Source organism: Semicossyphus pulcher, unplaced genomic scaffold (assembly GCF_022749685.1).
Source record: "Semicossyphus pulcher isolate SPU_LCO1_2020_fin unplaced genomic scaffold, fSemPul1.0.p SCAF_14, whole genome shotgun sequence".
Classification (NCBI taxonomy): Eukaryota; Metazoa; Chordata; class Actinopteri; order Labriformes; family Labridae; genus Semicossyphus; species Semicossyphus pulcher.
Genome location: NW_027211648.1, coordinates 3949226 through 3964576, shown reverse-complemented (window position 1 = coordinate 3964576; position 15351 = coordinate 3949226). Strand labels below are relative to the sequence as shown.

Here is a 15351-nt window from a genome sequence, read left to right as displayed (position 1 = left end):
GTCATATCGAAATACACCAATCAGGTTCAGACATTCTTAATTTCAAAATAAAAGTAAAGAGTTAGAATACGACAGTTGCTACTACTACTACTATTCCTACAAATAAACGCATGGATTTTATGCTGCTATCTTTTTTAAGAACTTTAACGTTATAAGCTGCTTTTCTTTTTTTTTTTATCATGAAATGTAATTTATAACAAATGAACAGCCATTAAAACTGAAATAAGCATCTATGGGGGGCCCAGGGTTCTTAGGGGGGTTTATGGGTGTCCCCAGCTATAATTAATTATAACTTCATATAGAGATAATATATGAATATCTGGTTATGGTTTCAAACCCTTTCTGTAACAAAAAGCCTAAAACCAAAATTCCTATTACCTTTGGGATCCAAACGAAGGGTGTGCTCTTTGAGTCAGTTCAGGTTACCTAAAAAAGTTAAAAAAAGCTGCCATAAAACTATTTTTTAAAATGTTTTTTAATCTAAGAATATTTTGCTTTTGAAGTGGTTTGGGTCCAGAGAAAACTCTCAGGGGTTTCAAGGTGAAAAAAAAAGTAAAAAAAAAAAAAAGAATTGATGAAAGTAACATCACAGAAAAAACGAATTTGTATGTCTATCGATAGGTGGAATATGGATCTGGATGTTTAATGTGCATCAGTCATTCTTCCTCATTTAAATATGTTGTAAGTGTTTGTCTGTAAGAGCTGCTGTCTCGGAGAGAAGATCACCATTTCAGTTCAAACAAAGACATAAACAAGCTGTAGGGCAGAGTTTCTCTCACGACTGGCTCTTTGGGGTATTGTGACATTTGGCTACAAAGTTCAGATGTGACTTTATCTTTGCAATTTCTCAGAACCAGAGATGAGTAATAAAAAAAAGCACATTTCCTGGTTGTGTGGGTGTGGGTATTCCACAGAAGTGTCTGTTTCTCATGTGTTTGATTCCACAAAAACAGCCTCAACTAAACGTCACATTTTAACTCCTCTTTAACATTGAAACCTTTCTGACCATACCTGCTGTAGTTGATCAAGATTATTATGACCTAACCTGAGGATTCATGCTATTAAAAAATAAACTTTCCCCTCATCTTCAGTATTTACAGATCATTTACAAGACTTGTACAAGAGCTATAACTTCTGACATTAACAGACTAAAAAACATCTCCTCTGTGCAACATTATGAGACGTTAACGCTCTGTTTTATTGCCTCCATGTTATTTAAATTATGTATATGAAGGAGCAGGATCTTAACGTCATTCTTGCCTAATCCTGACGTTTCACTGTCTCATCCTGTCACACTGAACCTAAACTGAATTTAAATGTATAAAGCTTTCTCTGTCTCTTTAATTTTGAAAGGTATAATGAAGCTGTTTAAGTCTTTCCATCAAACCTTGTAGCAGATGTGGATGAATGATGAGCTGTACCAGAGGCTTCGAGCTAAAAGGACGATCAGTGAAGAGACTGACAGCATGAAGCCAAACCTGGAAACACAAACATGCTGCCTCGCTGTATAGACTGTTTGTGTTTACATGCAAAGACACCATCTGGGAACAAGTCATACACAGCTCAGACAGGGACTCCTTGTTTATTCTATTCCCGACATGTGTTGCAACATGATTAATTTCACCAGATGTTGACAGCTAAGTGAGTAAAGTCCATGACACAGATACACAGATAAATACAACACAGATGTGATGGCAGACAAACTGGAGATGATGCGTTACGGACACTGATGTTAGACGTTAATAATTCCCAGAATACTGGTTCGGTAGCCGGCAGCCTACGGTAATGTTGATTGTTGTAAAATAAAATATTAGCAGCAATATAATCCAGTGTAATGAGGTGTGTCTTATTTGTTCAAGTGTGTGTTATTGATTTGAGGACACTGGGTCACATGACATGGAAGGTATTGAAAAAAAAAAAAAAAAGTCTTATACACCGAATATTACGGTATTTGTTTGTGTTGATACAACTTAAAAAGTTTAAAATAATCGGTTTCTTTAGTTGAAATGAGTCGACACGGGAGAGTTTTAAGTTGGGAGAAACTACTTAACTAAGTTCATCTTACTTAAGTTCAAAATACTCACTCATTTTAAGTTAAATACACTGAATGGAATGGGTACTGTTTACTTAATTTATTTAAGTTACCTTAACAATAAATAAAAGGTTTCCTCAAATGGTTTGAGTTGAACTAACTATCAGGTTTTACAGTGTACTTGACAATGTCTGTCTAATCTGTTACATGTGTTTCATGTGTCTTATTGTTCCCGTCACATTATGCAAACAATTCTAACTTTATTCTCAACATTTTCAGGTTTTGTAAGTAGTTTGGCTCGTGTGGTCATGAGCTTTGGGCACTGACCTAAAGAAAGAGGTCGCAGATACAAGGGGCCAAAATGAGTTTCCTCTGCAGGGTGTCTGGGCTCAGTCTTAAGCCGTTTTTCCATTGGTCAAAAAACCCGCTTACACTCGGCTTTCTTGCTTAATAGGAAAGGCTACAATCGGCATTCAGACCCGGGTAATTATCGCCTCGGCTCCAATCGGTATTGATGGGAACACAAAACCTGTTTCGACACGCTAATCTCCGCTCTCTTTCCGGCGCGATGCTATGCTCCATCTGTAACTTCTGCAAGTCCTTGTCATCTCAGCTACAAATTCCGCTCGTCTCCGCCCGAGCAGCGCTCGAACATCGTTCCAAATTTGTCACGCTGAGTTTGATAGGCAGACTGAATGAGTGATAGATACAATAAAGACCTAACCACCGTAACATCTTCAATGTTTACTAACCCTGTTTCGGGGGCATCAGATGTTGACACAGCAGAAAAGAGACCGACAGGAGACCGACATTCCCACTGGCAATGGGAAAAGTGACAATCGGCTTCTGTTAGCGGGTCTTCCCGGGTCTGAAACCGGCGTCAGTGCGCTAATCTTGGTGGGAAAGGGGAATCAGAGATAGGGTAAGGAACTTGGACATCCGGAGGGAGCTTGTTGTTTTCAGAGTAGAGCCGCTTCTCCTTCGCATCGAAAGGAGCCAGTTGAGGTGGTTCGGGCATCAGGATGCTTCCTGGGCGCCTCCCTTTGGAGGTTTTCTGGGCACGTCCAACTGGGAGGGGACCCCGGGGCAGACCCACAGCTCGCTGGAGGGATTAGATATCCTGTCTGGCCCGGGAAGAGGGACGTCTGGGTCAACTTGCTTAGTCTGCTGCCACTGCGACCTGGCCCTGGATAAGCTGAAGAAAATGGATGGATGGATGGATAGCCGGCTCTACTACTTTATTCCCAAAATGTCTCCTTATTCTCAAAATAATGGGTTTAAAAAACGCATTGCACTAATAATCTTTTGTAAAACAGTCTCAAGTATGTGTTGCAACCATCCCCACTCTCCCCTACAATATTCACCTCACAGCTGATAGAGGAAATACTGATGTAAACTTCAAGTACCTCAACATCTAACCTAAACATAGTACTTGTTTAAACTTTGTACCTTTGAAAGGTAAAGCGTTTTCAGACCAGTTTTTATGTTGCAGTTGAATATAGGTCACTCATACATGCTTAGCCCACATTATGTAAGCTGTTGAGACTTTCTTTGAGTCACTTTTTTTCCTTTAGGACTTTGGGTGCATGGAATTTGAGGAGGAAGGGGGGAAGGGGGAGGTGGGATTGAGCAGGAGGAGGAGGAGGGACGTGGTGGATGGAGGTCTGGCTTTGTCATCTCCACATAAACTGCTCGGGGATTTATTTTCCCTTCACACTCTGCAGCAGCAAAGAAAAGAGGAAGATGGAGAAGTCTTTGTGCGTGTTGTTGGCTGCTGTGAGCTTTCTGGGAGGATTCTCAGCGCTGACTGAAGATGCAACGACTGAGAGTTTTCATTTATTCCTCAACAACACCACTACAGCTGCGTCTGTCACTGTGGAGCTGCATGATAACAGCACAAACCCAGCAACTACAACCGCTCAGACAACGTTAAAAACTACCAGCAGCAGCAGCAGCAGCAGCACTGCGAGAGTCAAACAGATGGACTCTAAAAGCATCAGCCGGGGCAGTAAGGGAGAAAACAACAATGAAGAAAAAGAGGAAACAGACGACAGGAAGAAAGAAGAAAAGAAAACGACACTCGGTAGGAGAGAAAAATGTTAATGTATCACCAAGTAGGTCAGATTTACTGTGTAAGTGAAGGCGTGGGAATCCAGGGAGACTTTAAGCTCATTAAACCCAAATATATAAACGTTAATTAAGGAAGCAGTTAAGTGCAATTAATGAGTGAGGCCTTCAGGGACTCATGGAGTTTCTAACTTCAGTGGTGGAAGAAGATCTTTTCCTGTCGTGGAAGTAGTTATACCCTGCTTCATTCAGTCCTGAGTTATAATACAAAAGTATAAGCACTTTGTGAAGTATAAAGCACAATGTCAATTCAGTATTGTAATGGAGTATAAGTATAATAAGTACCTCAAAATGTAATTAAACACAGAATTTAAGTAAATGTATTTCGCTATGTTAGCTTTCGTGCATCTGTAAAACTTAAATCACAGGTTTCGTTTAAATGTTAATTGACTTAAATTTACTTTAAACGAGTGAAAAATAAATATTAGTTTATAAAACTCAGGCTGCACGGTGGCGCAGTGGTTAGCGCTGTCGCCTCAGCGCTATTCGGATGCAAGGATGAAGGATGCACACGATGAACCTTTGTGTCCCGGGAAAAGGAGTACACATTTGTCGCAGAAATGGGACACAGCTTATGTAGCAGCCCTCTGATTTGCTGGCGACCAGATGCAACCCTGCCTCTCGTCCAATGACTGCTGAGATAGGCTCCAGCCCTGGACAGGAAAAGCAGTATAGAAAATGGATGAATTAACGGATGAGAAATTCTGTTAATAAAATGCTGTTTGGCTTTATTACGAATAATTACTATGCTGTCAGTTATTTCTCTGACTAACAAAAAGATTTTCAATCATACAAGATTTCACTTTATCCATATGTCAACTCTTTATGAATGAGAGAAATAACTTAATAATAAGTCTGTAAATCAATGAAAACAAGTATTGACTTACATACATGTAACTGTGTTACTGATCTTCACACACAGAGCTAGCCTTACTGTGTCCCCTAAATAAGTGTTCTTTGTGTTTGATTTAAAGTGGAACAGGCTGCATAACTGCCAACGTTAGACTCATGGAAAACATACTTATGTCTGCACGACAGCACTTGAATGTCTTTGCCCGAAAATAATGAATAATGAACATTAAAATTTCCTCAGCCCAAGGGAGCGTCTACAAATTGCTTGTTTTGTCCGACCAACAGCACAAACTATAGTATATTCAGTTTTCTATCACAGGAGACCAAGAGCAAATATTTAGATTTAATTACCCTAAACTAAAAATGGGCTTCGTCTTCGATCTGTGTGAAGTTCTTATACAAACATCCCTTAAAGCAGACATCTTTATTTTTCTCCTCATCTTAAACATCCTGTGACCTAAAGAGACCAAACAAAGCAGCTCTTCCTGCCAGTTCTGGTCATGTTTGTGATTAATGGGACTGTTTTCGCTTCTTCCCAAACCCATAAAATTCCCTGCAGCTGTAGCTCATTGACTTCCTGCTCTGCTGGACGTTTGACTTTTCTCCCTCTTGGCCCTGAACATGGTCTCAAATTACATTCAAACGCTTCACGGATTCGCTTATCTGCAGTTTTCCTCCAGAGCGGGCCTCTAAACTTCCAGTAAAGTGACCCGGGATGATCGGAGATATTCCACATAAAAACCACTGAGGCCTTTTATTACATCAGTGTTTGCTTACTCAGAGAGACCAGAGGGAGAGTTTTTAACCCCTCAGCAGTCAGAGCTGGAAACTCTGCAGACAAGTACAGACAAAGAAGATTTTATCTCCTGCTTATGTTTTCTCTCCGCAGACTGTCCTCCCCTCGGCCTGGAGTCTCTGCGCGTCGATGACAGCCAGATCCAAGCTTCTTCCTATCAGCGGGAGGGTCTGGGTCCTCACAGGGGGAGGCTGAACATCCAGGTGGGTCTGAATCTGGATCAAAACAAAGTACAGTAAAGTGAATCTCATAAAGATGCAAAGAGATAAACAGCAAGAAACAGGAACTTGTAAAGTAAAGCCTGCAAGATAAAAAGCATCTCTCTGCTTGAAGCTTTCCAATGACAGTGTGCTTATTTAACATCCTGATGAGGTCGATAAGATTCTCAAAAACAGACATTTGCATCTATGATTTTCACTAAAACAGGGCTGCAAATAAAGATTGCTTTCAGTACTGATCGACTGAATTATTATTTTTTATTGTTTAGGCCAAAAAAATGTCATAAAAGTGATTAAAAATGTGCATAAAAGTTCACAAACCTCCAAATGACAACTTCAAACTTCTTGTTTTGTCCAAACTACACTTCAAAACCCAAACATGTTTGAGTCACGTTAAATTAAGCAAAGAAAAGAAGCAAATCTTTACTCTCTTTAGGGGCATTTTTGCTCCAATGTCTAGCATGCTAGCAGCTTTGCAAGGCTTTACATGTGCACAGTGGTGCATTGTGCTAAATGCTAACACCAGGATGCTAACATGCTCAAGATGTAATGTTATTATGTTATGCTTATGCTAACATTTGCTTCTTGCCACAAAACCAAAGTACAGCTGAGGCAGATGGGAACAAAAATACTCAATACTAATTTTTAGTTGAAGTATTGGGAGAAGTTACCTGATGGTGGCGCTAGAGATAAAGTCAGAGGACCACCATAATGACAACATTTCATCCTGAAGAGGACATAAATCTTTGTACCAAATTTCCCAGCAAACCATCCAACAGTTGCAGAGATATTCCACTTAAACATGGTGTTGGAGGAAAAGTCAATGGGATCACCAATGTTGGTATGATTAATCCTCTGGGGACCATGAATGTCTGTGCAAAATATATCTTATCTGATAGTTGTATGGACCAAAGTAGGAGAGTTGATTAATTATCAATAAATAGACCAATTATCTTAGCTATTAACTATGAATAAGGGCAATTAAAGTAGGTTTTAAATTCATTCATTTGTTTGTTTTATTTGCAGTGTGTCCCATGTTCTTCCTCATTCATTCATCTCACCGTGTTTTGCTTCTTCTTCGTCTGTTCTAAGCTGGAGGAATGTAATATAAAGTAAAATCTTGTTTTTCCTCTGCTTTCATTGGCATGTAAAATTACCACCATAATAAACCAGCAGTGATTGTAGAATAAAGCCTTCTTGTGGAGTACTGTAAACGCCAGATCCAGCAGTTTTATTCATCATCCCAGTCTACCCCCCTCTAATCGTCTGCAGCCTAAAATCTGCTGAAGTCTGAAAGCAATTATTTTACAATCAGGGTCAACACCAGAATCTTATGCAATACTAAACACTGCGGCAGCGCCCGGAGCATTTCTGTGGTGTAATGGATTCAGCAGTCGACAGAGAAAGAGAAACGTCTGTGTAACATGTGTTTTCAGTCTGGCATCGAGGACGGGGACCTGTACGACGGAGCCTGGTGTGCTGAGTATAAAGACCGGCACCAGTGGCTGGAGGTGGATGCCATTTACCTGACCCTGTTCACTGGAGTCATCCTGCAGGGACGAAACTCCATCTGGAGGTCAGGTAGTATCAGGATTACTAAAAATGACTATATAAATCCTTTTAATGTATAATAGTTTGCACTCATTAAGGATAATTCCTCTATGCACACCAATGTTAGTCAGGGAGTTCCACAAGGTTCTGTGCTGGGGCCAATTCTATTTTACCTTATATACCTTATATATGCTTCCTCTAGGTAACATCAGGAAACACTATGTCTATATTTATGCAGATAATGCTCAATTATATGTATCAATGAAACCAGATTAAACCAATTACTTAACTACAGAGTCACTTCATTGACGTCCATTAAAATCCATTTCTTGTCCTCCTTGGTCTTCATCACAGTTGGGATTGGGTAAACACCTACAAAGTCCAGCTGAGTAACGACTCTGTGAACTGGGAAACCTGCAAGAACGGGACAGAAGAAGCAGTAAGAACTACTTTTTGTTTTCTCCAATACAAATAATGTGTCCACAGTGGGCAAAGGACCTCACACAGATGGGAAACAGATTTTTAAAGAGCCGTGCCAAAGCAAAATATGTGCTGTGAACAAAGACTAAAAGTAATCGAACAAAATAACAGAGAACTGAAAATGAAAACAAATACTGAGAAGCAGAAATGTATGGTGTGGATAAAACAGATTAACTTGAAGTACGAATAGTGCTTCTACTTTAACCAGATCAAAATGTGCATTTAAACTTTAATAAGCCAGGTGTTTGAAGGATGTAACATGCAGCTATAAGTAACATATGATCTTAATCTGCTTCTCAAGCTACGAGTTTTTTAGTTGATACCGAATGTCAGTGTGTTGGAAAGTTTTTTGGAAAGTCTGATCTCTTTCCACGGAACTGGACGTGAAACAAAAACTTTGCACTGTTTCTTATTTTAAGTCTCACGTCTGCCAAGTGGGTTATGTTTTTATTCCCGTTTGATCGTCTGTTCGTACATCAAAGACTTTTAAAACCAATTTTTGGTGGAAATATATTCTCTATTAAAATGACAAATTTAGAGGATCCTGCAGTCACGTTGGTATTATTCCTCTGGTAAGCGTTTTAATGTTTGAATGCCCTCCTGCAGGTACAGGTACATGTATCGTAAAAGATTCAAACCTATGTTGTGTCTCATTAAATTGTACAGATCTTTAAAGGAAACCAGGATCCAGAGACTCCCGTGCTCGGACTCCTCCCTGTTCCCACCGTCGCCCGTTTCATCCGCATCAACCCTCAGACCTGGTACCCCAACGGCACCATCTGCCTCAGGTTGGAGGTCCTCGGCTGTCGTGTTCATGGTAGGCAAAAACTCTCGATTAACTTCTAGAACGGGATGTTTACAGTGCCAAAACACAGGCTAGGTCAAGATTAATGTGTTCTTTCCTCGTAGATCCAGATGACATCTACTCAGAGCAAGAAGCTGGCTCAAAGGACGCCCTGGATTTCAGACACCACAACTACAAGGAGATGAGGAAGGTTAGAGCGCGATGATGAATCACTGTGAGGTTAACATGCACGATGAGTAACTTTAGTTCCAGTAAAGCATATGCAGGGTTTTTTCAGATATTTAACCCTTTATAGACTTTTAGTACATCTTGTCTTCTTTGCCTTAAAGCTCATGAAGTCTGTGACCGAGGAGTGTCCGAACATCACCCACGTCTACACCATCGGGAAGAGCTACATGGGCCTCAAACTGTACGTCATGGTGATCTCAGACAACCCCACCAAACACGAACTAGGTGAGAGCGTGTTTAACTCTTCTTCTATGAGTTTAAATTAAAACCTTAAAGTCTGATGGTTCTTGTGTATCTCGGGTTATGTTGAGTTTAGCTGCTTGGGGGCCCCATTTCAACATCCTCCAGTGTTTATGCAGGCTTTTTTCTCTCAGCAGGAGCACCACACAGGGAGTCTGGGGTGTCTTGAGGAGGCGGCCTCTCTTGTGTAAACAAACTGATAACATTTGAAAATGGAGACAGAACTCTCTCAACCAAACAAGACAGATCTTTGTCTGTGATTTTGTCTTTGTTTGCCAGGTTTTGCGGTCACTCTACATCTGCCGAAAATTGCTTCACATCTAAAAGGGGATAATTGGAGTTCAGGTTATTTGAGTGTCAGCAGCTGATTTTCATTCCAGTCACCTCATGGTCAAATGAACTCTGCATGCAGATCCCTGGAGAAGAGAGGCAGGCATTTCTCTCATTTTATTTCAGAGTGGCAAGAAATGCTGACCCATGCAAACCAAACTTGGGGCCTTTGGAGTTTAAGCTGTTATGATCTTTATACTCAGGCATGTCTGCCATCAAGTCTGGCCAATACAGGCATCACATATCCTGTCACACTGTTGCCTAATACACTACAAACCAGTTGAGAGTTTTATTAGAGAATGTGCTTCTTGCTTCGATTTTGATCTAATGGTTAAAATAAAACTTATCATTTCAAATGCGTCATGCTCAGTGTGACCTGACCTCCACATTTATTGCTTTTCAAGTAAAACGACTCTCTAAATGTTCCTCTTGGCAGGAGAGCCGGAGTTTCGCTATGTGGCGGGGATGCACGGAAACGAGGTCCTGGGCCGGGAGCTCGTCCTGAACCTGATGCAGTATTTGTGCAAAGAATACAAGAAGGGTAACCAGCGCATCGTTCAGCTGGTGACTGAGACACGAATCCACCTCCTGCCCTCCATGAACCCTGATGGATATGAAAGAGCTTATGAGAAGGTGGGTGAAGTTAAAGTGGCCGTGTGTTGAATTAACAGAGATGTTTTGTGGTAGTTTGCCCAAGATGTGCTTAAAAAGGGCATATCTACATCCCTACTTTCTGTCCATCTGTCGAAGAGAACAGTCCAGAAAGCTGCGGGTAAAGTGTTTAAATGTGGAAAACACATAAAAAGGAATAGAGATAGGATGAAGAGAAGGGTCAGGAACAGCTTACAAGCAAATAAAGTCGAACAACTCCAGGAGGACACGACGAGGCATCATACTGTCTGACTTGTATCTTCTCGTACAGAATCATATTGCATCATACGGTATCTTATCGTGTTACACCATACTTTACCGCATCGTATTGTGTTGTACTTATCTTATCGTACAGTATCATATGGAGTCTAAGTGTATCTATCTTGACGTATTGTATTGTACCGTACTGTACTGTATCGTATTGTATCGAGTAATGGCGTGCGTGTTGTTTGTGTCATGTCATGTTGTACCGTGCAGTATAACATGGTTTCTTAGTGTATTGTACCGTAACAGTTTTGTTTCATATCATATCGAGTAATGCTGTGTCATGTTGTAGCTTATCATATCGTATCGTATTGCACTGTATCGTATTGTATTGTATCGTACCTCTCTTGTGCTATCAAAGAGTCATGGCGTGTCGTGTTGGTCATATTGTATCGTATCATTAAGTGTCATTTCATATCGTATCGTATCATATCGTATCGCATTGTATCGTATCGTATCGTGTTGCACCGTAGCGTATCATCAAGTGTCGCATCGTATCGTATCGCAGTGTATCGTATCGTACCGTATTGCACCGTAGCCTATCATCAAGTGTCGCATCGCATCGTATCGTATCGTATCGTATTGTATTGCACCGTAGCGTATCATCAAGTGTCGAATCGTATCGTATCGCATTGTATCGTATCGTACCGTATTGCACCGTAGTGTATTATCAAGTGTCGCATCGTATCGTATCGTATCGTACCGTATTGCACCGTAGCGTATCATCAAGTGTTGCATCGTATCGTATCGCATTGTATCGTATCGTACCGTATTGCACCGTAGTGTATTATCAAGTGTTGCATCGTATCGTATCGTATCGTACCGTATTGCACCGTAGCGTATCATCAAGTGTCGCATCGTATCGTATCGCATTGTATCGTATCGTACCGTATTGCACCGTAGTGTATTATCAAGTGTCGCATCGCATCGTATCGTATCGTATCGTATCGCATTGTATTGTATTGTATTGTATTGCACCGTATCGTATCATCAAGAGTCGTATGGTATCATATGGTATTGTATGTGTCGTGTCGTGTCTTGTCAGTTGAGTCGTGTTGTGTTGTGTCGATCATGTTGTATCATAACCCTTGTGTTGTGTTGGTATGGTTTGATCTGGTTTTGTATTGATCTTATCATATCATATTGTAAGATAATGTATTATATCATAAGAAAACATTCACGATCAGGCCACTGACTGAAAAAAAGGGCCAATGTATGTACTGACAAGGTGATAAGAGAATGGGATACAAGAAGACAGAAAGTTGTGGAGGTCAGTTTACGAGGATTAATGGGGAAGGTCCGAGGGTCTCTGCTGGACAGGTGGACAATGGCAACCAAGCTTAATCAAGATTAAACACAAGTAAGGGGAACACTGTAAAAGAGGATGCAAACCATATAACAGTAGTTTCGTAAGCTTGGTTCCAGCTGGGGAACTTCGTTGCATCTGAATTAATCCATCCATCCACTGAACATATTATTGTGTTTCTGACTGATCTGCTGCAGGGCTCAGAACTGGCCGGCTGGGCGGATGGAAGACACAGCTATGAAGGAATCGACATGAATCATAACTTTCCAGACCTGAACAGCATCATGTGGAACGCCCAGGAGACAGCAGAAGATAAATCTAAAGTCTCCAACCACTACATCCCCATCCCCGAGTACTACACTCAAGAGGATGCTATGGTAAGTATGTAGCTGTTTTGTAAACAACAAGTATTCAGATTCTTGCAATTATTTAATTAATGCAGTAATCTAGAGATAAAAAGTTAATAATTTTGTGATCTCAGGATGACGACCTGTTTTCTCAAGATGCTGGGTTAATGTATCTCTTTATATCTAGAAAACAAAAGGCAGACTTCTTGAGATAACAAAAACATTTTCCCAAAAAGCTACTTTTGTTTTCTCTAGATCTCAGGATAATTAGGAGAATTCCTTGTTAAGCTAAGCTTCGGGTACATTTGATCTTATTTCCACTGTCAAATCACTGCTATGCAGAGGTTTCATACTGAACAGTAATTCAAGTACAGTTTGATACTTTGATTTATGCCCCTTTATCCTACATTTTTCAGTTTAAAGTAAGTACCAAAGGACCCAACTCTGCATTTGTGTATAAATGTAGGTCACACTGGAAAGCAGTTTTTGAGAGTAGCGTGTGGACATTTGGAAACGAGAAAAATAATGTTTCAGTGGAAAGCAAACCTCAGGAAATAAGGAAATAATTACAGAGCCAACAGAACCACCGTTTTCCTGGAAGCCCGAGCATTGTCACTCAGTGTTTTGTAACACAGTTTTCTTGTTAAAGATGAACACATGATGGAAATCTGCCTCCAGACATACAGAACAAACATCACCAAATCTTGAAATATTAACTTCAGAAGTATTAGTCCTGTGTTGTTTTTGGCAACTGATAAGAATGTTTCCTGAAGTTTTTAACTCAAGCTACATTTCTAGCTTGTAGATGAAAATACATGGAAACAGGTAGCAAAGGCAGAGGTCTGAGCAGACCAAATAAAGAGCGCCACCTACAGTAGAGAATGTAATCAACAGAAGAGTGATTTGAATTTTCCGTACTGCCAATACCAATGCCAATACACTGTTTGATGGAAGCTAAAACCATCACAGCAAATTCCACCTGAGGTCTAAAACCCATTTCAGTTAATATTAAAACTTCATGGGAGAAGAATGAAAATCATCAAACAGTCTTTCTCATAAATCAGTGTCTCAAAACTGACACAACAAACCCAATTAACCAGCTTGTCCGTCCCTCCCAGGTTGCACCAGAGACGCGTGCCGTCATCAGCTGGATGCAGGACATCCCCTTCGTGCTCAGCGCGAACCTCCACGGGGGAGAACTGGTGGTGACGTATCCCTACGACTGCACACATGACTGGATCCCTAAGGAGGACACCCCCACGGCTGACAATGCGTTCTTCCGCTGGCTTGCCACCGTCTACGCCTCGACCAACCTGGTGATGGCCAACCCAGACCGCCGCATGTGCCACTATGAGGACTTCCAGGCACACAACAACATCATCAACGGGGCAGCCTGGCACACCGTCCCCGGCAGTGAGTTCAGAGAAGCCTTGGTTAAAAATGGTAACACACCTAAAAATGGTAACTTTAATGTTTTTCAACCGTTCACCTGATTTTCTGCAGGTATGAACGACTTCAGTTACCTGCACACAAACTGCTTCGAGGTGACAGTGGAGTTGTCCTGTGATAAGTACCCTCATGCCAGTGAGCTTCCCATCGAGTGGGAGAACAACAAGGAGTCTCTGCTGGTCTACATGGAGCAGGTCAGTCTGCTCACACAGTATCCACCTGTGATGAAGTTTATATTTTAGAGTAAGTCCTGAGCAGCTTTGAAACCCACCAACTGCCCATGTTTTCCTCTTCCTCTTCCCTCAGGCCCACAGGGGCATCAAAGGTGTGATTAGGGACAAGCTGACCAAACAGGGAGTAGCAGACGCTGTAATCAAGGTGGAGGACCATGACCATGACATCCGCTCAGGTCAGACACTTTTATACTCCTCGAAAGAGTTGGCCAGGGGCATAATGTTTTGGGTTGTTCCACCGTCCGTCCATTTCTCATGCTTGGAAGTAATTTCAACTTGTTTTAATTTACTGAGCAAACTAGGGCTCAGTATTTACAGCTCTTTTTACCAGCTTTAGCATCTCCTTCCCCTCCTCAAACCTGACAGAGTCGCAAAGTCGTCTGGTTCTAGTTTTAAGTAGGATCAACAACTGTCATTCCAGGGGTGGGGAGCTCATCTCACTGCTCAGATTGATAGCTAAATTTGCCAGCAAGAAGATCCTTCTAGAAACTAGTTTAGTCAAGACAGGTTTATCAACACAGAGCTCTTAAATGCCAGGCTATTAACTATTTTTTTTCTAGATTAATTGACCTTTGGAACAATACCATGGCACCCCATTCAGATCAGTTGTTGAATTTGACTGATGATGAGTATATTAAAGGTTAAAAAAAGGAGACAAGACAAGAAAGTATTTCCGTTAGGTTATGTTTTTGTCACATTTTTCTTTCCTCAGCTGCTGGCGGGGACTACTGGCGTCTCCTGAACCCAGGCGATTACAAGGTGGTGGTCTGGGCAGAGGGTTATTTCCCATCTATGCGTCGGTGCAATGTTGGGATGGAGCCACATCCCACCATCTGCGACTTCACCCTGACCAAGACGCCCATTCAGATGCTGAAGGAGATCCGGGCCAAAGGAGGCAAGATCCCCCAGGACCTTCAGCTGCGTCTGCGGGCTCTGAGGCTCCGCAAGCTCCGGGCCAGCACCAAGGCCATCAACCAGCGCCGGGAGAGTCGGAGGCAGCAGGAGCAGCGACAGACGAGGAGAGCTCGGTCCCCCAGAGCCTGGAGAGCGTGAGAGCAGGCGGGACAAAATACTTTTTAAAGGACAATGGACACATTTATGGACATCTATGAGTAACACTTTAAATTCTAGTTTTTTAAACACTACAGCGGATGAAGGTTAAGACGACTAAGTTGAGGATTTAACTGTCAGCTGGTCTGATATTTGACATGTGTTTTGTAATACTGTTTGTTTTTATTTGACTTAAGTCCAAAAGGACCAGAAAATAAATGTTACTTTTTTCCATATCAAAGAGTCTGACTCTGAAGGAAGGTGAAAGAAAGCAAGCGATATACTGTTGAGAATATCTTGCATGAGGGTGGTTATATTCAACTTATACAAGTTTAGATCAATCAGTTCAATCAGAAATTATTAAATTATCACAACTTTAAGATCCCACTTAG

The 15351-nt window shown here is 41.3% G+C and overlaps 1 protein-coding gene across 1 annotated transcript; it reads left to right on the top strand.

The window, feature by feature from the left end:
* The first annotated feature begins 3715 nt into the window (after positions 1 to 3715).
* Positions 3716 to 15185, top strand: cpxm1a (carboxypeptidase X (M14 family), member 1a). The gene is made up of 13 exons (XM_069662134.1): positions 3716 to 4115; positions 5901 to 6010; positions 7462 to 7601; positions 7931 to 8015; positions 8723 to 8873; positions 8966 to 9051; positions 9191 to 9314; positions 10096 to 10292; positions 12078 to 12257; positions 13346 to 13640; positions 13731 to 13870; positions 13983 to 14085; positions 14622 to 15185. Exons 1-13 carry the CDS (start codon positions 3776 to 3778, stop codon positions 14960 to 14962), a joined length of 2292 nt encoding a protein of 763 aa, XP_069518235.1. The 5' UTR covers positions 3716 to 3775; the 3' UTR covers positions 14963 to 15185.
* The last annotated feature ends 166 nt before the right edge of the window (positions 15186 to 15351 follow it).

Coding starts and splice junctions, on each gene's coding strand:
- cpxm1a (XM_069662134.1), top strand. CDS start 3,776: ATGGAGAAGTCTTTGTGCGTGTTGTTGGCTGCTGTGAGCTTTCTGGGA. Junction 8,016..8,722: donor AGAACGGGACAGAAGAAGCA/GTAAGAACTACT, acceptor TAAATTGTACAG/ATCTTTAAAGGAAACCAGGA. Junction 13,641..13,730: donor CTGGCACACCGTCCCCGGCA/GTGAGTTCAGAG, acceptor GATTTTCTGCAG/GTATGAACGACTTCAGTTAC.